The sequence below is a fragment of the Rosa rugosa genome, chromosome 5 (assembly GCF_958449725.1).
Source record: "Rosa rugosa chromosome 5, drRosRugo1.1, whole genome shotgun sequence".
Classification (NCBI taxonomy): Eukaryota; Viridiplantae; Streptophyta; class Magnoliopsida; order Rosales; family Rosaceae; genus Rosa; species Rosa rugosa.
The window spans coordinates 32346966-32370041 of NC_084824.1; the positions used below are offsets into that span (position 1 = coordinate 32346966).

General features: G+C 40.7%; 2 protein-coding genes and 1 pseudogene across 2 annotated transcripts; 2 read left to right on the forward strand and 1 right to left on the reverse strand.

Moving 5' to 3' along the window:
* Positions 1 to 4647: 4647 nt before the first annotated feature.
* Positions 4648 to 6241, forward strand: LOC133711545 (uncharacterized). The gene is made up of 2 exons (XM_062137649.1): positions 4648 to 4975; positions 5088 to 6241. The coding sequence occupies exons 1-2, from the start codon at positions 4648 to 4650 to the stop codon at positions 6239 to 6241; spliced, it is 1482 nt and encodes a 493-aa protein (XP_061993633.1).
* Positions 6242 to 8521: 2280 nt separating this feature from the next.
* On the forward strand, positions 8522 to 11252 carry LOC133707770 (cell division cycle 20.3, cofactor of APC complex-like; annotated as a pseudogene).
* LOC133707769 (superoxide dismutase [Fe] 2, chloroplastic-like) lies at positions 11245 to 13432 on the reverse strand. The gene is made up of 9 exons (XM_062133257.1): positions 13297 to 13432; positions 13163 to 13215; positions 12997 to 13071; positions 12563 to 12751; positions 12253 to 12424; positions 12021 to 12139; positions 11872 to 11898; positions 11722 to 11745; positions 11245 to 11628 (listed from the first exon to the last, which is right to left on the reverse strand). Exons 4-9 carry the CDS (start codon positions 12731 to 12733, stop codon positions 11419 to 11421), a joined length of 723 nt encoding a protein of 240 aa, XP_061989241.1. The 5' UTR covers positions 12734 to 12751; positions 12997 to 13071; positions 13163 to 13215; positions 13297 to 13432; the 3' UTR covers positions 11245 to 11418.
* Between the last annotated feature and the right edge of the window lie 9644 nt (positions 13433 to 23076).

Here is a 23076-nt window from a genome sequence, read left to right on the forward strand (position 1 = left end):
TCTTGTGCAATGATTTGGAATTTGGATGTGTCTACTTTGTCATAAAGGTTGAGATTGGGCGGTGGGAAAAAGGATTGCAGGCAGCTATTCAACTCAAGTATTCCTCCTTTAGGAATTTTCTCAAGCAAGCAAACACCACATAAAAATTATGTATTTTCTTTGCCCATCACCATGATTTTATTCTCTTTGTTGGATTTTTGGAGAGAAAATTATGGCTTTTGGGTTGGACAAATGGGTTACGAAATTACTAATAGTAATAATGGTTGTGTTCCTTTCAAAAAAAAAAAAAAATGGTTGTATTTGTTTAAATTTGTGTTCAACTGTTGTGGTTAAATTATAGATTGAAAATTTTATCAGCACATTCAACTCTGCTTGGTATTATCTATTCACACGCAAAATTAGAGCTGTCATTCAGACAAATTTAAATAGGTTATCGATAGTATTAATTGTAAATTATGAGATTTTTTTTTTTTTTTTTTTTTGAGAAGATAAATTTATGGGATTCCAAAAATATATATATAAATAAAGTAAAGAATAGAAACTTGAAGAGTGTTTTGGAGCGTCGGATCAGGCCGACTAGTTAAATCAAGTGGAGGAGAAGAAGCCACCGCATTGAACACATGTCCACTTTGAAAACCGGAGTCGACATGAGGAGAATTTCAAAGTTCAAACCACACCTGTCTCGCAATATCAGGCCTGCTTATCTCTGTTAAAGCTCTTGAGAATTTGGTAGAACCCAGCTGAATTTCTGGCCCATTAAACCTAAATTGAGAGAAAGTTACAAGATGAAATTTTGACAGAACTTGTTCCCGTCAGCCAACTTCGAGGCTCAGAAGCTAGCTGCAACTTCTGATGTTCAGTCCAGCACGAGTACTTCTTCATGAAAGTTGTTTGAAATTTTGTTTTCTATACTGTCCTTGAATTTCATGACAATCCTACGGTTAGATGTTTATCAATGAAGGTAAAACCAAGGATGTTCATACAGAAATTCTCTTTCCATATTATTTGCATGTTCTTGTTTCTCTCAAATTCAGCTTTCTTTTGCATTGGCCATTGCTTCTCTACTGCCCACGAAGCATTATCTTTCATCTCGAGCCAAAAATGACTATCGGTATGCTGGCTTATCTCATTCAATTTCACATTGTCTTTGTTCAATCTCCATTTTCAGTTTTGAGTTCATCAATCTTGTGAATCATACATACCCTTTGAACTGATGTTATCTCATACTCTTATTTGTTTCCTAGCGGAACACATATTCTTACATTGTTAAATGTTATTGATAAAGTTCATTTGGGTTATGAAAACTGACCTTATGGATCTTTCCTTTATAAATTACTTACAAACTGTTTTCTATTTGATCTATGTTGATACCATTTCAAATTAGACATCCAAAAGGTTGTATTAAGAGTGATTTCATATAATTTGGACTTGAAACTAATCTTTGGTGAGAATTTTAAGAGAATCCACGCTACTGGAATTCTAAGAAAAGCTAGCAATTCAGTCTGTTTGCATCCAATTTTTCCCCTAGCTACTTCCCGAACTCTGTTTTGCATGAAAGTTCAGCGTGTTGTACCATAGCATGTTATGTTTGATTCTGGAAATTTTCGAGAGCAATGGACTCGAGATGAATTTTATATAATTTTTCAAATCTGCCCTGTTCCTTCTGATTAACTCTAAATCAGTTTTAGTTTTGTCCAATCAGTTCTTAAAGATCTAGAACTCTATAGTACTCATATCAATCTCATCTCAGTTCTTGATATGATCACTGCTACTCTTCAAAACGCTTCGACCATTTAGACCCTTGAAATGGTTACAAGAAAATGGATCTTGAGATTGATAATTTGCGAAATTCAGTAATTAGGACGCTGGGCAAGCTCTGAACTCCTTTCACTGAAGGACCGATAATGGAGGTGATGATATGTACATCAATGAGTTCGTCATTACTAGATGATTCAGGTATGGAGGCTTCACCCTAGTTAGTGGTTTCCGCATTTCTTTTATGATTGAAAATGGTTTTGTGATTTTAACACTCGACTTAATGAGATGACCTGAGAGTGAATGGGACATAGCGATTTCCTTAGGTTTTGATCCCCTAAATCTCTGGAAGTTTGTACAAATGGGATAGTGTCTGATATTATTTGAGGTGCGACACTAGATCTAGGTGGTACGGTGTAAATGGACACTCTCGCTACTCTTCACCATTTGTTGAAGATTTAAATCTTCGGTGAGGTAGTAGTTGGGTAGTATATAGATCGGTCATCAGGTTTGGTATTTTAGCCGAGTACTCTTATCATTTGTATTTGGTTTCGCACTGAGAAATATTTTCTATTTTATTAACTTATTTTACTCAACTGGCGCCAATTACTATCTTGTTTTCAAACGTAGTTAGGGTTGATGTTTGAGTAGCGAGGACGAAAGCTCACCCCTACTGTAATTGGTTTTGCAGATATTGTGCACGAGGATTGAGGAGGATTTCGGGACTGTGCTGGGTGCTATGTATTCACCTTAATCCATAATTGCATTCTCATTTAATTTGTTCACCTTTGTTCAGTTGCTATTGTTGCTTGGGGTGAATGTCAATTGTAATAACCTATGTAGCTTTCCACCACTTACTATCTAGTAGAGCGCCGCCTGACGCTCTAGCCTTCGTGTGGTGCCCTAGCCTCGTCTTGAGGCGCTCTGTGTGATTAGATCCGCGGCATGGCTTACCGGATCCTTGTTTGGAACTGTAATGGGATTGTTAACTCGGTTATTCATCGGAATCTGTTAGATGTAGTACGAAAGGAGAGGCCTCGACTCGTCTTTTTGGCAGAAACTTTGTGTGCTAAAAAGCAAATCGATACCTTGAAGGTGATGATAGGGTTTGATCATGCTTTGGCAGCAAGCAAAGAGAAGTTTTAAGTTTGAGGAATTCTGGGGACGACATGGGGATTCTGAAGCTATTGTTACAAAGGGGTGGGCGAATCCAGTTACGGATGACCCTATGAAGCAAGTGTGTCTTAAGATCAGCTGTACTAGTAAGTTCTTACATGCTTGGAAACAGGGAGTTTTTTGCCATCGTAGAGAAGAATTACAGGCCATTCAGCAAAGGTTGCAATTCTTAATTAGTGCGCCTTTTTCAGTAGCACAAGTGGAAGAGAAGAAAGCATTGACGACAAGGTTTCAAGAACTGCAAACCATGAGGATACGTATTGGAGACAGCAGAGTAAAGTTGATTGGCTGAGGGATAGGGATAGAAACACAGCTTATTTCCATCGACGAGCTTCTAACAGAAAGCACCGTAACGCTATCCAGGGATTACATACTGAGTTAGTAGGGTAGTGGGTGACTAGTCCACAGGAAGTTGAGGAAGTGATTACAAGCTACTATAATATTCTCTTCACCTCCCATATGGGGTAAATGAAGCTACCATGAATATTATTCTGGATACAGTCTCCTCGAAGGTAACAGAAGCCATGAATAGACGGCTGCTAGCATCATATACAGATGAAGAAATACGGAAAGCAGTTTTTCAGATGCTCCCATCTAAGGCACCTGGCCCGGATGGGATGTCACCCTTCTTTTACTAACACTATTGACAAACAGTAGGCCTGGATGTGTGTCTTGCAGTCAAGGAGGCTCTGCAGTCAGGTTTAGTGCTTCGTGAGATTAATTATACACATGTTACACTTATTCCGAAGGTTGAAAATCCAATGGATATGACACAGTTAAGGCCAATTGTGTTATGTAATGTCATTTATCGTATTTGTTCTAAAGTTCTAGCAAACAGGTTGAAGAAAATATTGGGTGAGATTATTTCACCTTTAAAGAGTGCCTTTGTACCGGGGAGGTTGATCTCTGATAACACTTTGGTAGCAAATGAGGTGGCACATCAGATGCATATTAACCGAAAGGTAGGTGAGGGTACTTTTGTTTTGAAGCTGGATATTAGCAAAGCATATGATCGTTTGGAATGGGATTTTCTCAGGTTCATGTTGCTTAAGTTAGGGTTTGCAGGTAGATGGGTGGAGTTGGTAATGTCATGCCTTACTACAGTCAGGTACTCTTTTAATTTTAATGGGGAGCCTCGGGGATATGTGGTGCCTTCTCGGGGTATCCGCCAGGGAGATCCCCTATCCCCATACTCGTTTATTCTATGCGCAAAATGGCTATCTTCTTTGATTTCACATTTTGTGCAATAGAATTGGTTGCAAGGTGTGTTGCTAGCCCCCACGGCGCCTAGATTACACCATTTATTGTTCGCAGAATCGCAGATGATTCTTTTCTGTTTGGAATTTCTACCATGGAGGAATGTCAGCAGGTCCGAAACATATTGCATACATATGAAGTAGCTTCCGGCCAACAGGTGAATTTAAACAAGAGTAGTGTGTCTTTTTCCAAGAATGTCAAAATGCAGGAGCAAGAACAGTTAGCTAGTGTGTTGGGTGTGGAATGAGTGGATAAACATGAAAGATATTTAGGTCTTCCAACTCATGTGGGAAGATCAAAGACGGAAGCTTTTGAGTATATCTGAAGGAAAAGTTGTCCAAGAAAGTAGTGAGTTGGCGTACTAAACTGTTGAGTGGTGCTGGCAAAGAGATTCTGATTAAAGCAGTGGCACAGGCAGTCCCCATGTATGTTATGAATTGCTACCTACTTCCGCAGAGCATGTGCTATAATTGTGTGCGCAGTTTTGGTGGGGTGACTCTGATACACAGAAAAAGATACATTGGTAGTCTCGGGAGAGATTGTACCCCAAAGAATGAAGGTGGTATGGGATTTAAAGATTTACACCTTTTCAATTTGGCTATGCTTGCCAAACAGGGGTGGATGATACTTAAAAATCCAACATCACTTATTGCTCAAATTTATAAGGCTTTGTACTTTCCAGAAGGCTCGTTTTGGGATGCAGAGCTACGTCAGCAGCCGTCCTTTCCATGGCGCAGTATTGTTGAAGCGCATTCAGTTTTACAGGTTGGTACAAGATGGATGGTTGGTAATGAGGAAAATATTCGAATATGGGAGCATCGATGCTTGGCTACCGGTAGATAGGTATGCCCTTCAACCATGATCACAACCTCCCTTGCATGGACCAATTTTTGTTTCAGAGCTTATTGACCACGAGACAACTGCATGGAATGATAGATTAATTGATGAGCTCTTCTCTCCTTCAGAAGCTCTCCTTATTAAATCTATTCCTATAAGTAGTCATCTTCCGAGAGATAAAGTGGCCTGGCATCCACATAAGAGAGGAATTTTCACCACAAATTCAGCATATTATGTAGCTCGAGACATTGCCTATAATAGAGTTAATTATCCCCCTCCGGTGGATGAGTTCCAAACTTTATGGAAAACAATCTGGAAGGCTGAAGTTCCCAAGAAAGTTGCGGTTGGAGTTTGGAGAGCTTGCCAGAACATTCTTCCGACTCGAGAAACATTATTAACAAAGGGATATGAGGGTGAAACTGGGTGTTTGTTGTGTGATTGTCCTTTGGAATCAGTAGGGCATGTCCTAGTAGATTGTCAGATAGCTCGGGCATTGTTGGGTGAGGTTTCTCTCCAAATCACTTGTCCTGTGACACCAGTATTCATCTTCAAGGAGTGGATGTTGGAATGTGTTAACCGAGTATCATTGGAGCAATTTGAGAAGTTCATGATGTTCTTATGGGCCTTGTGGACTAATAGAAATGCGGCTTTGTGGGAGGAGAAACCACGATTGCCAGCAGATATAGCGATTGCCACGGTGGGATGGTTCAATCAATACAAACTTGTACACGCTTCGTCTATTCCAGGAGTGAAGGTGATTCAAAGGTGGACTAGTCCGGCTAAGCGTGTTTTGAAATGCAATATTGATGGGAGCTATAGTTATCATCAAAGGAAAGGTGGAGTAGGATGTGTCCTTCGTGATCATAAGGGAGACTTTCGGGCTGCTTTGATGAAGATGGTACATAATGCCAATTCCGCGTTCCAGGTTGAGCTTTTGGCCTTAAAAACTGCAGTCCAATTCGCTATATCACTGCACCATGAACAGGTACAGTTTGAATCTGATTGTTTACAACTGGTCCAAACTATCAATGCGGAAGATGAAGATGCTTCGATATGTGGTCATGTTGTAGATGAAGTCAGAGCAATGTTTAGCAATTATCCTATGTTTTCTCTAACTCATGTTAAGTGTCAAGCAAACAATGTGTCTCATAATCTTGCTTGTGCGGCTCTTCATTCAGAGCTCTCTCATTCTTGGTTCTTGTATGCTCCCTGTTAATGTCTAGAAGTCCGGCGGTAGCTGAACTTTAGTTAACGCTGATCCGATGAGCGGATCGATACTTGTGGTGTTCTCAAAGCCTCCGTTACCTGTCAAGTAAAATACAAAGGGCGTCAGAGGGAGACCGCGTTGGGCGGTCTTCGACTCTCCGATGCCTAAGTTAGTCAATGTATTTATGTTGACAAAGTAACAGTATGTAAGTATTGAATGCGTAATTAATGAGGAGAGAGGAGAGAACCTTTTATAGGTGAGGAAGAGGTTGATCTTCTCTTTGTTTTCGATGTGGGACTGATATGCTTCAGTTCCCAGTTTCAGAAGCTTCTGATGCCATCTTGGCGTGGCGCGTGGCGGCGCGTCGCCGCAGATCTGGAGGTGGTCCGACTTTGGGCTGTAGCCCGCCTGGCGGTGTGCCTGCATGTCATTCCTTCAGTTGGAATGAGTACCTTTGGCGGTACAATGAGCGTGGCCCATTATAGCTAATTATGTTTGCAAATGTACATGTATGTACAAGTCCCCCAAGTCCCCAGTCAAGGAGGGCAATCTTGGTTGGGGAGTTGTTCGGCGGTTTGAAGCGTTTTCTTCCGCTAGACTTGCAAGAGCATAATTAGCGTCAGTGCGTTGTCAACCGTTGGTTTTACTGAGCAAACGCTTTATACCCTTTCGGGTGGGCCCCTGCTAGGCCCCCCAGGGAGTCCCCCACTCCCCGGCTAAGATAGACCTCCGGATGGTCGGTAAATTGTTTGTTGAGGGGGAGCTGCACGGAGCAGAGGGTGTTGGGTAGCGAGCCCAAGCTTAGTACCCAAATGACGGAGGTCAACGTGCCTGATCAGGGCCGTCGTAGACTGTTGACAAGTCCCCGTGTCCCGTAGGGATGGTCTGACGGTAACGCCGCGTGGCGGTCGTTGTCAGAGTGAGGCGTGGCCTCGGGATTCGCCGTTTGGCGGATATCCCCCTGCTGCATGTAGCAGGAAGCAGCGTCCGGTAGACGTGCCTGGCATTATTTTGTTGAGCGATAGTGCTGATCAAAGTACACAGCTAGCAAGTTGAAAGGGGGGTTCCGCTAGAGGTGCGTAGCGGAAGATGCCCCGCTTGCAGGATGGCAAGGGAGAAGTTCCGCTGGCGGGGTTTCGCTCAGCGGAGACTTCGTCACTTGGAAGATGACCAGGGAGAAGTTCCGCTGGCGGAGTTTCGCTCAGCGGAGGCTTCGTCACTTGGAAGATGACCAGGGAGAAGTTCCGCTGGCGGAGTTTCGCTCAGCGGAGGCTTCGTCACTTGGAAGATGACCAGAGAGAAGTTCCGCTGGCGGAGTTTCGCTCAGCGGAGGCTTCAGACGGTTGGTGAACTCCCAAGTGGTTGCTTCCACCAGACGCTTCGTCTGGTGGTGGTTGACACGTGTCCAACCCGTAGAGGGTTAGCGTGCGGAGGCTTGTCTCCTAAGCCTGGCCGTCTTCTCGCCATTAATGATAGTAATCATGGATTTCGTAACCGAGGCGACGCCTCGGTTAATCCGGAGAGTAAGTGGAGACTTGTGACACGTGTACGGCTGGTGTGTGATGTCGTTTTTTAGCGGACGGCTTAGAACGCGTTGATGTTGACATAAAAGGGGGGGGGGGAACTTTAGAGCATCTCCAACCATTTAGTCAAAAGCCAAAGCCATATGCAAAATATGACTCCCCTAATGTCATCACTATTCATTCAATTTTTGCATCTCCAACCATCTTTAGTCAAAAGCCAAAGTCATTTAATAAATTAATCATTTTCGAGAATTAAATTAATCATCTTCAGCTGAAATTGCAGCACATGCAGCGGGGCCCACCATTTTTTCAGCCAAAGAAATTTGGCTTTCGTTCTACAAACTTGAGTCATTTTGACTCCAATTATGGCTCAAGAGTCAAAATAGCTAAAGCAAGAGCATGGTTGGAGATCCCTCTACCAAAAAGCCAAAGTCAAAATGACTTATAGCTAAATGGTTGGAGATGCTCTTAATTAAGCCAATTCTTTAAGGAATGGTTAAATTTTTGAACTACCATATATGCCCTCATATAATATAAATATTAATAAATAAATTATTTCTATATGAGGATAAGATAGTCAATACACTATATTATATTTGAAAAATCTGCAATACCTCCTATGAAAAAAGCCTAAAATTAGGAGATAAATTACTGTAACTTTTTTAATTTAAAAAAATAAAAGTCAATTGACTCCGCACATGTTAAGGGGCTAGTATATATTAAAAGAAAAAATTTCAAAAGTAACGGTGAAAACAAACAAAAGGGTTCGGACGGTTCGGTTAAGCACAAGAGAAGGGCCTAACCATACCTTGTCCCAAAAGTAGCAACGGTTGGATTTTCCTCCCCCACTTATAGATTTATTTGGCGGGAGTTGTTGAAACGCCTGCATTCCCATTCTTTCTGGTTCAAGAATCAAGATTTTCTTCTCCTCCTCCTTCTTCTTCATTGCAGAGAGTAGTAAACAAAGGACTCAAAGAAAACCCATTTGATCAAAACATGTGGGAGGTTCAATCGGATTGGTACTCCCCAACTCGCCCGAACAGCAGCCCAAATACCCTGTACGAATTTCCGGTAAAATATTCACTACCCTCTTTCTTGTTCATCAAGATTTTCACTTTTCTTTGATTCTCTATGCCATTCTTTGTGGAAAGTCTGTTCCTTTTTGGGTTTATTGATAATTTTTTGTTCTTAGGGTGATCGGTTTATACCCAATAGGAGCTTGATGGATCTTGATCAAGCCCAGAGCTTATTGACGAACGAACTGTACCGAATCGGAACTCGAATCTCAATGTATGAACACTTTGCTTCTTGTCAGTTTTGGTTTTTGAATGTTGTGATTGATGATTGTTCTAAAAGTCAAGAATTGGGTATGTCAGGGTTTTAGATGAGCATTTTAGTTCTTACTTTTGCAATAAGCAATACTTGAATTCCTTGAATGCTGAAAATGGGTATCCTAGTTCTTGGGTCTTTTGGGGTTTTGGTTTTTCTTTTCTGTTGTGGCAGGAGGCATACAGACAGAAATTGCAGGACCAACTGACTTTGGATTCAGATGCGAAACCTTTTAAGATGTTGGTTTTTAGGGGAAGCCCAAAATCTAGTAGAAAACCGCTTCTTTGTGTTGATGAGATGCGCCGGAGTGATGAATTTGATAGTAATATGATCAAACCTACTCAGCTTCGAAGTTTGCCTAAGGTATTGGAATATCTCAAGCATTAATCTTGAACCTTGACTTGAATTATCTGTCATTTAGTGTTTAGTGGTCAACATATGAACTTTACAAAGGGATGTAGATTACTGAAATAGACAGAAAGTTTGAGATACTATTTATAGTGGTGTGTGCTTCATGCATAGTTTTAGTGTTTCTGCAGTGGTTTTCTGAGCTTATGAACTTTAAAATGGGAAAAGGATAACTCAAAGAAGCTGCAGTTTGAGACAATTGTGATAGTGTTGTATGCTTAATGCATAATGTTAGATTCTATTTTCGGACTTGAAGTGAGTTTATGGTGCAGAATACAATATCCTTTTGACACCCTAATCTAAGTGTACATGATTCAATATCCAAGTTTATGCTGCTTTAGGGAGAAAGTAGAGTTCTTGGATGCACCAAACATGAGAAATGACTTTTACATGAACATCATGGACTGGGGAAAGAACAATGTTCTTGCAGTTGCTCTGGGCCCCGATTTATACCTCTGGAACTCGGAGACAGTAAATGTACGTAAGCTGTTTCATGTCAATGAGAATGATCACCCCACAAGTTTAGCCTGGTCTCAAGATGCCAAATATTTGGCAGTTGGATATAAGGGCTCGAAACTCCAACTCTGGGATGCTGAGGCTTCCAAGCTGGTAAAGCTCTTATTATTTTTAACTAGTTTACTCATTACTTTTTGACATTTTTAGTGAAGGAAGTTGAAACCATTGTTCATCTATATGTGTCACACAGATTAGAAGCCTAAAAGGCCATAATCGCAGGGTAGCGACCATTACTTGGAATGGTCACACATTAACATCAGGCAGCCGAGACCGGTCCATTATTAACCATGATGGTATTTTGTAACTATTACTAAACCTCAAGCTATTCTATTCTGATTCTAAATCATTGGTTCAATGGAACGATTCACTTTTTTTTTTTTTTTCTGTTCTTTTTTTCCTAATGTTGACAGTTAGAGCAAGAAACAATGTGACTTGCCATCTCCGTGCACACTCTCAAGAAGTCTGTGGCTTGAAATGGTCGGAAACAGGCAATTTATTGGCAAGCGGTGGCAATGAAAACCTGTTGTACATTTGGGAATCCTCGAGAATGAATTCATCGAAACACTTGTATTGTTTCAAAGACCATTGTGCTGCAATCAAGGCGCTTGCTTGGTGTCCTTATCAGTCTGGTGTACTTGCCTCCGGAGGAGGCACAGAAGATGGGTGTATTAAGTTATGGAATATGCAAATGGGGACCTGTATCAACACCATTGATACCAACTCTCAGGCAAGTTAGAGAAACTAGTTTCCAACTTATAAGCTTTTAATGGTTTTATCACTTTATGATATTCTAATCTGTTACAAACAATCCAGGTCTGTGGATTGGAATGGAACAGGCATCACAGAGAGATACTGAGTGGCCATGGTTATAGTCCGAGCAAACTCATCAAGAATCAGCTATGCCTCTGGAGATATCCTTCCATGGAAAAAGTGGGGAACTTGAAGCGCCACACCTCCAGAGTCCTTCAGCTTTCTCAGGTTTGACATCCCACAATTTTCTTTCTCAAATCTTTAAGGTTTTGTGGTTTGTAGATAGAGTTTATAGGCTCTAACTTTGCTCTTTGTATTGATTTTGTTGCAGAGCCCTGATGGGTTAACTGTGGTATCAGCTGTTGCAGACGGGACTCTTCGGTTTTGGGATATCTTTGGACCCCCCTGTGCTGACAATTTAAGGCTCTCAGCTTTGGACAGTTTTTTGTCTAATAAGACTTCTCCAATAAGATGATCATGATAGTGCAAAGCTAATAAGCTAATACCGTTTGTATATTAAGAACATTACATGTGTACATGTGCAATTCTATGCTGTAGAATACAGCAAAGGAAATAGTCCAATATCACAGTCGCAGCAAAACAGAAGGCAACCAACCCAAAATTGGTTCCAGTTTAATCTCATGACGAAATAAACTGAATTCATTCGGCCTCCGAGTCATCACTCTTGTTGTCCACATAAATCTCTGCAACTTCGCCATCTGATGATTTCTCCTCCTCTTCTCTTTTCCTCTTTTCTTCTTCTTCCTCTCTTTCAACTGCTCGAGCTTTTGCAATTTCAAGTCTAAAACTGACTGCTTCCCATGAAACAAGTTTCTTCAAAAAGATTGATACGTAATCAGCTCGCCGGTTCTGCAGGATTAACCAAGATTTACAGATATTAGACAGAGTTCCATAAAACCCCTCCTCATAAGAGGACTGCATGTTTAATTAACAGGGTCTCACCTGAAAATCGAGGTAGTAAGCATGCTGTTGGATCAAAACAAATTTCCACAACAATTTTAGCTATTTGTCAGCAATGGTTTTTCCCATAATACCCATAGATAGTATATAACTATTGCAAACATGAGTATATACACGATAAATTACAAATACCTCCCAAACATCGATGGTAAGGAGCGGCTGCATTGAGCAATAAGAAAAGTCATTTACCAGATGAACTCAATGTTTTCCTATTAAGTATCTCCTTACTATGGATACATCAAAAATGAGTTGGGAAAAATTTAATGAATCATGATACTCACAGAATAATCCCACGTAAGGGGGTTTACTGCATTAGGACTCTTCACCACTACAAGCCTTTTGTCTTCGTACAACGGATTAGGATTTACTGCATTTTCAACATCGAGTCTATTTGCTTTATCTGAAGAAAACAAAACAATTGGGAATATTACTGTATGGCTAATGCAGGGTCACAACAGAATTTGCAGTCTTAAAGGCAAACAATAAGATATGCCAATCGGAAGGCAAACCCACACGCAAGCCAAGCCCAACCAGAACCAAACTGTGTAGCTGCAGCCAACCTTATATCATCAATGAATCTCTCAAAAGAACCAAAGTCTCTATTAATTAGTTCTAGAAGTTCCCCGGATGGCCTTCCGCCACCACCTGGTTTCATGGACTCCCAGAAGAAGTCATGGTTCCAGATCTGCATAAAGGTGAAAAAGCAATAGGTAGTTAACTTCACAAATGACTCTTCAATAATGACACTGAAGCAAAAATTTGTACCTAACACTCTTAAGGATTTCAAAATTCTACCGAAATAATGATCTCATGAATAGCATACCTGTGCTGCATTGTTGAAAGGTGGAAGCAAATCTCCGTTGTTGTGTGTAGCAAGTATAATATCTTCCAACGACAATTCATCTAGCTCATTTCCTTTGATTTGCTTGTTTAGGTTATCCACATAACCCCTATGGTGCTTCCCCCAGTGATACTCCAGAGTCTCCTTGCTCATATGCGGCTCTAGCGCATCCTACTCAAAGATTACACATCAAACTAAACTGTCACAATTTCGACAAACACAACATTAACTGGCTCAAAATTGTCATCTAAACTGACCCAGTTCACAAATTTCACAGCCATTGTCAGCTAAACTTGCTAAAATTCATTTACCAATACTAATCAATGAAGGGTCAAAGATTGAAACTTGATTGAAAAGTTTGGTACTTGCTGATTGAAGCCTAAACCCACACTCAAATTAGAAACTTTAAACCTTACCAGTGGATATGGAGGAGGCTTTAGTTCAAATTTGGCACAGATACTACTTGGACCAGCTTTCCTTTTGCATTCTCTCTGAAAATTCCAAAGCAAACAAGAAACTACATAAACCCAATTCAAAGTTCAATACTTTATAAGACACTGAAGTAAGCTCAGTGAAGAAAACCTGTTTCTTTGGCCATAGCAAGCTTGAAGGTGATGCCAGACATCCAGTGAGGCCTGTAAATTGAGACTTAAAGCTTAAACCCAAAACTCTTGACAGAAAGAGAAAAGGGGATGGAGAGGGAGAGGGTGATACACCTTGCCATGGTGGGCCCAGTGCTCAAGTTAGCGAATTGGGCGCAGCGAAAGGTGGTGTTGTTGTTGCTGCTGCTAGTACTGCTAACATTACCATGTCGGAAAATTTGAAAGCTTCGGATAAATGAGAAGACTGATAGTAGAGTGGGAGTTTTAGATTCTGAGAGGGCCTCAAGTGAAATATATAAGAACTTTACCGGGTCGGGTCGGTTAGACCGGTCTAGGGTTTTTGACTCATTGGGCATTGTACCCTCCAACTCCACAATGTTTTTGACTAAACCGAACCAATTTGCTATATGTTTGAAACCACACTAAATCGTCAATTTTGATGTCCACGTCCAAATAAGGCATTGTTTGGGATTGCTTCGCTTTTAGAAAAATCAGTTTTTGTTCAAAATTTTAGATTTTATTGTGTTTGGTAAATAAATAAAAAGTAGTTTTAATTAAAAGTTATAGGTCACTGACAGCAGATTTTAGAAGCTGCTGTGGATCAAAACACGTTATGCAGTTGTTTTATGTACTGACAACACTTTCAAACTAGCCCTAAGTTAGATGTGTGTGTGTTTTTTTTTTTTTGAAAACTCGACCAAGCGAGTGAAATTTATTAATGAAAAAAAGGTTACAAAGAGAAAGGAGGTAGAACAGGCATAAGAAACGCCGCTAACCTCCTATTAAAATAATACAAATTAACGACCTAAACGATCCCTAATACAATGACTCACCATAAAATCTGGAGCTGAATCCTACCAAGTAAAACTATCTGATGAAGCACCATAGTTAGCAAGGGCATTAGCAGCTTGGTTGCCTTCACGAAAGATATGGCTAGATTTGAAATGCATTTGAGAGATACAATGCAAGCAATGGCTCTACTGCACACGAAGCCTCCAAGGAACCAGATGAGGAAAACGGAGAAAAATAAGTATAAGGGAAGAAACCACCTCTAACCATACATAGTTCCAATCTCTAACCCAAGCTAGTTAGATAACCTTAATGACCGCCATGACCTCTGCAACCATAGAACTAGGGATATCAAGAGTAGAAGAGAAAGCACCTATAACCAAGCCTTTGTAGTCTCTATAAACACCACCATAGCCAGTTAGGCTAGCCGCACTCATGTAAGCAAGTGAAGCTAACGAGACTAACGCACACATGCAAGCGAGGCTAACTACACTGTGTAAGCATGTGAGGCTATCGATGCCCACGCTCATGCAAGCAAATGACACTAAGCAAATATGTGGTGCATGTATTTATTTTATTTTATTTGAAAGATATGTAGTGTATTGCTATTATCTTTTTATTTGTAAGTTTGAATCTAATAACACATACAGTCTTCTTCTTCTTCTTTTGTCATTTGATTTTGGTAGTTTATGATAATAATATGTATTTATGATAATTCAAAATTTAGTGAAACTTTGGCACCAAATTTTGATTTCTATTTATAGAAGTAGAGAACTAGAGATGTGGTTAATCGGCACAAAGCTATTTTGATTCAATAATAGGTCCTTATATCATTGTATTAGAGCATTTTATTTCAAGTCAAAATTTTATTCTATTGTTTGTGTTTTGGCCAAGTTTTTCTTTTATTTATTGCTATTACAACAATCTATGGACTTATAGAATCCAAAGAAATACTGATAAATCAATCTAATAAAATCTGTTAAACTCCATGTGGAATTAAAAAAAGGGTCCTTGAGCCAACACCCCAAAATGAGCAAAAATTATTCCACTTACCCCAGCAACAGATTTTTATTCCCGCATACCCAATTTGACACCAAATGACCATTATACCCTCAACTCAATTAAAAAATTACAAACACGCCACTCAACATCAATCTCACATCCCGATCTCTCTCCCCCTCCGGCGCTGTTTCTCTCTCCTCCGCTCTTTCTCTCTAGCCTCTGGCGCTGTCTCTCTCTCTCTCCTCTGGCGCTGTCTCTCTCTCTCCTTCGCATAAAATCATCCACTCGATCGAGTGCGAGCTGTGATGCAGATCTCAGTTCCGCGGTTCAAATCGCATTTCTAGGTGCATTGAATCTGGAGAAGGGAGAGAGAGAGAAGATGGGATCGAGCGGCAGTAAAGCCACGTCGTCGTCGTTTCCCGGCGATAGTGGTCGAAGGCGACAATCTCCTCGTATGTGGATGAGGAGGCGATTGATGATGGGGTTGAGGCTGGTGGAGCCGGTGGAGCGGAGCTGGTCGGGGACGAGGTGGGAGAGTCGGATGTGGATGAGGAGGGGGAGGAGGCCGAGGGTGTTGGGGCCGAGGAAGGAGTAGTCTTGGAGGAGGTTGGATCCTGACCTTGGTTGGTCGGATCCTGACCCTGAGTGGTCGGAGGCTGGTTCTTGAATATCAGGAGTACCACTCGATCCTTTTCTTTCTTTTTTTTTCATTTTTTTTTTTCAGTTTTTTGCCCGGCCTATGTTCGAACCTTTCGTAGAGTGCTTTAGCTTCCTTCTCCCAGTTTGGAATGTATTTTTTGAGGTATTGGGGAGCATCTGTACAATGATTTTGTTTCTGATTGAGTCTTCTTGCAATATAGTCGAGAACCTAGTGGAGGTTTTACTGTTTCCAATATTGTTTTCACAGGTTATTTTCCGTGCTCTTAGGAGTGTGTTAAGGGTCTATTGGATGGTAATAGACGTCTATTGGGGGGCAATAGACGTCTATTGGGGGGGGGGCAATAGATGTTTTGAATTGATGTAATATTCTCATTTTTTTCTTTAATCAAAGTTTTATTTGTCTAAATCTAGAAATATTAGTTCTTATTCTGGCGACTAAAAGTCCTATGGGGGGCAATAGACTTCTATTGGGGGGCAATACATGGCTGATAGTTGTCTATTAGGGGGCAATACATGGCTGAAAGTCGTCTATTGGGGGCCAATAGACGTCTATTAGGGGGCAATAGACATCTATTGGGGGGAAATAGACCTCTATTGCCCATCTATTGGGAGGGCAATACATGGTTAATAGACGTCTATTGGGAGGCAATACATGGTTGATAGACGTCTATTGCCCCTTTATTGGGGGGCAATACATGGCTGATAGTCGTCTATTGGGCGGCAATAGACGTCTACTAGGGGGTAATAGACGTCTATTGGGGGCAAAAAAACTTTCCGGTGGGTGGTAGCCGGTGATCGGAATCCGGCGGCCGGTGACCGGATTCCGGCGAAAATTGGCCGGAATCCGGCGGCCGGTGACCGGAATCCGGCTGCCGGTGATCGGACTCCGGCGAAGTCCCCTATGGTTTCTCTCTCTTCCATTCTCTCTCTCTCTCTCTCTAAGTAACAAAGGTGAGGGTAAAATGGTATTAAAAAAATAATAAAAACAAAAAAAAAATCTTAATGGGGTATTAGGGAAGACCTCCTTAGAGTGTTTTGGGTAAGAGGGAATTAAAAAAACTTAGTGGGGTAAGTGGGAAAAAAATCTCTAAAAATGGTGTAAATGGACAAAAACCCTTAAAAAAATCCATGGAATTAGCAGAATCCATGAATTATTAAAAGTCAGCCAGAATCTTTTAAAATCTGAATTGAATACACCCCCCTTAGTGTTTGAATGTCCATTAGCAACTTCAAAAATAAATAAAAATAAAGAAAGAAATATAATTAATTATTATTTAGAAAATAAAATAAGAAACACTATACTGCAAAAAAACAGTATAATGTACCATGATGACTCCGCCAGTTAAAACGAAAACCAGAAACGAAGATTATATGCACCTCGATCTTGGTGGAGAAGTAATTATGGTTGGATCGATAAACCATATAAACCTCCATAATTTGAATACAAAATAACTATTAGTTTCAGCTAAACCATGTGGTTGAGAACAACAAGCTCCCACGACAAAAAATAACATAAGAAAAGAAAAACCAATTACGGTTTTGATGCAGCAGCATTGTAAGATAATGCAGTCTAGCTAGCTCTCTTCTTAGGGTTAGGGTTCAATTTCATGGCTGCCGCTCATTTCCACGATTGGCATTGGGTATCGGCAAATGGGACACCAGTGATTGATCTCCAGCCAACGGACAATGCAATCTTCATGATAATAATGTAAACATGGCATGCGAGTGATCACGATGTCACGACGTTTATGATCAGGATCAACTACCCCCTCTTCATCCGGTGCATCATCATCAGAGTAATCAAGGCCCTCCATACAAATAACACAAGAGGGTGTCAGTTCCATAGTAGATTTTATTTCCAAACTATCAAGCCCTACTTTCTCCAAATTTTGAATAGATGATTTAGTTGCCGGAAGAAGCTTGGGAGTAAATGTTTCCAAGGACTCCGTTGCAACCCTCTCAATGATATCATCGTTCCCATCCAATATGTGCAGAGTAATTTCTGCCACAGAAACAACAATAGGCAGCTCGCGTATGGGGTCGTCAAGGACCTTAAATACTCCTTCAATAATAGCTGACTGGTCATCTTCTGTGATACGTATAGAGTCGGAAAGAAGCCAAGCAATATAATCCCGTAGAATCGCTGTCCTATTGACTAAGGGATTCACCTTCAATACTTTATCATGCAAATAATGATATTGCGGAGAATTATAAGTACTAAAGTCTCCTGGATGATCAATCTCACGTTGGCTTGCGGTGATCTTGACGAACTCAAATATCATCAGTATATAGCTTGCCTCGATTGGGAAGGATTTGATTTCTTGCTGAACATGGAACCAAGTAACAAGTCTCATGGTGTATATTGTGGTGGCCGGCTCGGAACTACTGATATATCGATATATTGATAGTTAAGAATAATAAGGAAGATGGATCTAATTGTGGTTTAAGGTCTTTATATATGTAGCTAATATAGCTTATCCCTATTCCACGAGGATAAGGAAAACTTATCCCTATTCCACGAGAGGATGAGGGAGAAAATAGAGTAAAATTTTATAAGTTAATATTTAAGGCACTAAAAAAAAAAAAGGACTACTTGCTATAAGGCCCCTGATTGTATTAAGGGAAGAGTCGAGCCAATAAGACTGTTCATTTTCTGTCTACATTTTCGTAGAGCAATTTTCTTAGTTTTCCAATAATCAAGCAGTAATTGTCTCATAAGAAAAACAACATGTTGAACTTGATAAATTTTATTTTGGAAGACATACTGATTTCGCTCCTCCCAAATTTTCCAACAAGCAGTTTTGTGTGTGATGAGAGTTCCAATATTGACAATCCACAACAATAGATCCATCTATAACATTAGGTTTTTCAGGAATGAAAGATTTTAAGGCATTCCGTATTTCTATTGGGTAAGGATAATTAATAAACAAATGATCTCAGCTCCGTTCACAAACATGGTGGTGATTGCAGCGCAGCAGCCAACCTGCTCTGGTCTAGGGTTTCATGTTGGTCATTGGGCTGGAGAGTTGGACTTCCGGGCTATTGGTCTGGGCTTGGGCTCAATTTGGTATTTTTCTTTTTATTTTTACTTTGTAAGAACTTTTGGGGGGAGGGGGAGGGGGAGGGGGTGCCGAGGCTTGAGAAAAGTCGCTAGGAATATCCACACTGTCTGTGCAATTTTAATCTCTCGTAGGTTGTTTTGGGTAATTTCTAGACGTGCTACATTAGTAGTTTAAAAAGTTGAATTGCTTAGGTAGCAGCTCTATTTGTAAGTTCTAACTAGCAGGTCGTTATGTGTCATTTTGCTAAACTTCAATATTAGTTTTTTTGAGTTGAAAAGTACGTTCAATCCTTGTATAAATTTCACCAAGTAGTACAATAACGACTTGCCCATAGGGCCGTTAGAAGAAGCCATTACATAGAGCACACAACACTAGTACACTCCTCACACAAGCATACTACTCAGTACACTCCTAACACACCCACCTTTTTTAATGAAGCGCAAACAAAGATAAGTTAGAGCTCCGAAGAAAAAATAAAAAAAACAATGGAGCCCAAAACTAGCTTTGTGATCTTTCCCATCAACCCAAGAAAAAAATGGACCCATCCTCTCTTTGAATAAATAGAGAAAGGCCCACTAATTTAAACAACGAAAACATACGCCCAAGGACCCAGAGCCCAGCCAAAATTGACCATAACCCTAGAGCCCAACCCCTAACTAAAGCCCAACAAGCCCATCGAGGAGAAACCCTAGCCTCCCGTGTGATTCCGCGGTCGCCCTCCTCGTGGAAGCCGCCGCCGTCACCATAGAAACTAACACCCCCAACTAGACCACCACTACCACCATAACGAACACCACCGCACAGACAGAAACCTTGACCACCGTCTGCATAATCACTATCATGGACAGAACGCATAATCTAATCCGATCGACAGTAACCCAGACCTGACAAGCAAGACCGATCCACCATCACCCCCCTCGGAGCAATGCGATCCCAGTAGTGCCAACCTGAAGAATCAACGCGGCGATCACCACCACAAGCCACATGTCGTACACCAATACCCACCCTCGCATCTATCCTCCCTAAAGAATCCACATCACTAGTGCTCCAATCCAAACTCATATCGGCCTCAGACCCCCCATCACCGCAGCTAGCATCGACGACGAGGAGAATTAGGCAACAGCCTAGGAGCAAGGAGCCCCATCGAGTTGCCCCGCCGGCACCACCAAGAAAGAGACTAAAGAGAGGTGAAAGAACACCCGACGCAGTCAACAGTACAAGACCGCCACCACCCGAAAGTAGATGCCGTCAGGGAACCTCCCTTGCGGGAGTCAGAGACGAGAGCATCCTTCACATCTTAAGTTTAAGGATGTCCTCTCAATGTTTAAAAAACAAAAAAATTAGTTGACTATTTCTCTCAAAACAAAAAAAAATTAATAAACAAATGATATACAGGTTCAGAACTTACTCTGCGAAAAGAGCAAAGATTAGTAAAAATCCGTGCGAATCTTTGAGTTGTGGAAGACCCATTTTGCAACAGAAGCCATGAGAAAACCTCTATTTTTAGAGGAAGTTTTAGTTTATTTTTAGAGGCTGTTGTTCAGATCAGGAAGATGTTCTGATCATGAATCATGTTCATTGTGAGTTGTGACATCCCTTTATCTCCATGCTTTTGACGGGAGGGGGTCTTGGAAGGTTGAGACAGGTATGATTCTCAATGCCTTTAACACTAGTTTAACCATATAATGATTTCAGTTGCCATCTCTAACGTCCCTTTGAATGGTGTTTGCTGCAGGAACCACAGCTAACTGCCAATCCAACATATGATGTGTCTACAAAACTGTTCTCCCTATAGGCATTGAGAGCAATATTTTCATCCGAACTGCTCATATTTGTCATTCGAATGTGTCCCAATCTCCTAGTAGTGTTGTGTATTCGTGTATAGTTCTAGGACCCAATTTTATCATCTGGTAGTTCTATTGTATGCTACTGTCTGGTTTGATCTATAATATATATGCTGATATTCTTCGATTCTTCCACGAACTGTTCCTAAAATCTGTATCTGAAACTTTCATCTGATGGAATTGTTCCTTATCATAATGAAGAGTAGTGCTGACAGAATGATTCTCACCTAATCTCCTCCATATTATTCATACAGCGTTCATGAACACGACTTTTATCCTGTACTGCATTTTCGATTATTCTATAAGATAAAATCCTATCTTGACTACAATTTTCACCTAAACTCCTTCCTATATGAATGACTTTAATCAAGTAAGGATGGTATGCTAAGATTGGGTCAAAATTTGAGACCTTTTCCTTTGGACAGAGGCTTGAGTTGGGATCTTCCACAAACAATAGAATTACTTGCATTACAATATGGTAAGTACAAAGGACATATGACAGATAAGAATAATGAACCAGAAGCCATTCTTGAATATATTTTGTTATGTATCTACATCTTCTACCTTCTTGCAGTGCCCTGAGTTGGCTTTTTCATGAACTGCACCCACTGCTTCTCATACATACCTTGCACTGTCCTTCATAGCCATCTCCTTGTAAAACTGCATAATGCTTTTTAGTTTTCCTTTTGTTTCAAGTTTTCAACATAAACGAGTACAAGAAAACTGAATTGCAAGTTTTTGATTGAACGTCATCAATAGAGAGAATTTGAAAGATTTCATACCCTTTTGTTTGTTTGGGGGAGTTGGCAGCACATTAGACCGAGTTGCTTACTTGTTTCCCCAAATGAAGAGGACTTAACAGAACCTCAAGTTGCCATCACAAAATCTCTCTCTCTCTCTAATCTGCTCTCTCTCTCTTCTCTCTCGCCGAGATATCAACGCCGGAGCTCCGGCAAAACCACAATGGTATCATTACAAACCGAAACGACGCCATTGCAGATTTTGTTTTCTCTCTCATCACTATCTCTATTTTAGAGATAATTATAGGGAATCTGTTAGAGCAAAACAGCCAAATTTTTCCCTAAAATGGAGAAAATTCAAGATATGGGGAAACTGTTGGAGTTGCTCATAAGATGTAAATGTGTGATCGGAAACTAGGGAAAAAATGAAAATCCGTACCTTTTGCTTAGGTACAGACGTCCGCACCTGAGAATGACTGTATATATATATATCCAGAGCAGAGCTCTGCTTTGAAATTAACGAGTGAAGTTCGAGTTTTTTGTCACTTTTTTGTCGCATATCCACATCTCTACCGTTCAGTTTTTAGGTACTAGTGTATAGATCATCTCTGCAAATTTTCAGACAAATTGATGATCGTTAAGGCATCTAACTCGCATAAACCAATTGACGGACTGAATCTGTCAACCTGAACCGTACCAGCTTTAAAGTAGTTATCAATTAGCAGCAAGGCATTCCTCAGTTCCATTCAGAATCGAATTCTATCTACCACCAATCCTTTAGCAGCAAGGCATTCCTCAGTTCCATTAATCAACTGGGCACCTTCCAAGCAATCTGTCTCTACGCTCACACTTCTCTAACCTTGATCTATGCTCCACTCCAATCCCATCTGTATTGCCATCAACTCTGTTGCCACCGGGCAAAGTCTACTCATGAATCGCTCACCCGTTGCAGCCACTAACATACCCCCACTGTCCCTACATACAATACCCACTCCAACATTGTTGCCATTATGGACAATGGAGGAATCACAATTAAGCTTTAATTGGCCATCAATAGGTGGCACCCATCCACTTGATGCATTACCATGCACGTTACTACTCCCAAGTTTATTTAAAACCTGGTTTTGTAATATGCCATTCCAAGCTACCTCACTCATCGCATAAATAACCTCTGGAGGCCGTGGATGCTCACCAAATTGCACTGCATTTCTTTCCTTCCAATTACTCCATAGCAACACCACCAGAAACCTCAGTTCATCCACCGTGAACACCTTCCTAGCATCCTCCAAAAAATTAATAAAAGAATCCCACGTACCTTAATTGGCCCAACTTGGAATAGAAGTTCGCCTTTTCCAACACCGCAATAGTGCAATACTATGTGAGCATTGATATATTGCGTGTAAAGGTGATTCCTGAGCTTGTTGACACCGAGAGCACATAGAATCCGTAACCAATCTCCTCAAATATAAAGAAGCCTTACATGGTAGATAACTTGTAGCACACCTCCAAAGAAAATGAGACATCTTTGGAGGGACTTTAATCTTCCAAAGTTGTTTCCAAAATTCAGAAATCATAGGAACTCCATTAGAAGCACCTCTTCCAGCTCTACCCTCCTTTAAAGCTACCTTATATCCACTCTTGACAGAATACTTCCCATTATGATCGTTAAGGCATTGATAACTACTTTAAAGCTGGTACGGTTCAGGTTGACAAATTCAGTCCGTCCATTGGTTTAAGCGAGTTAGATGCCTTAACGATCATCAATTTGGCTGAAAATTTGCAGAGATGATCTATACA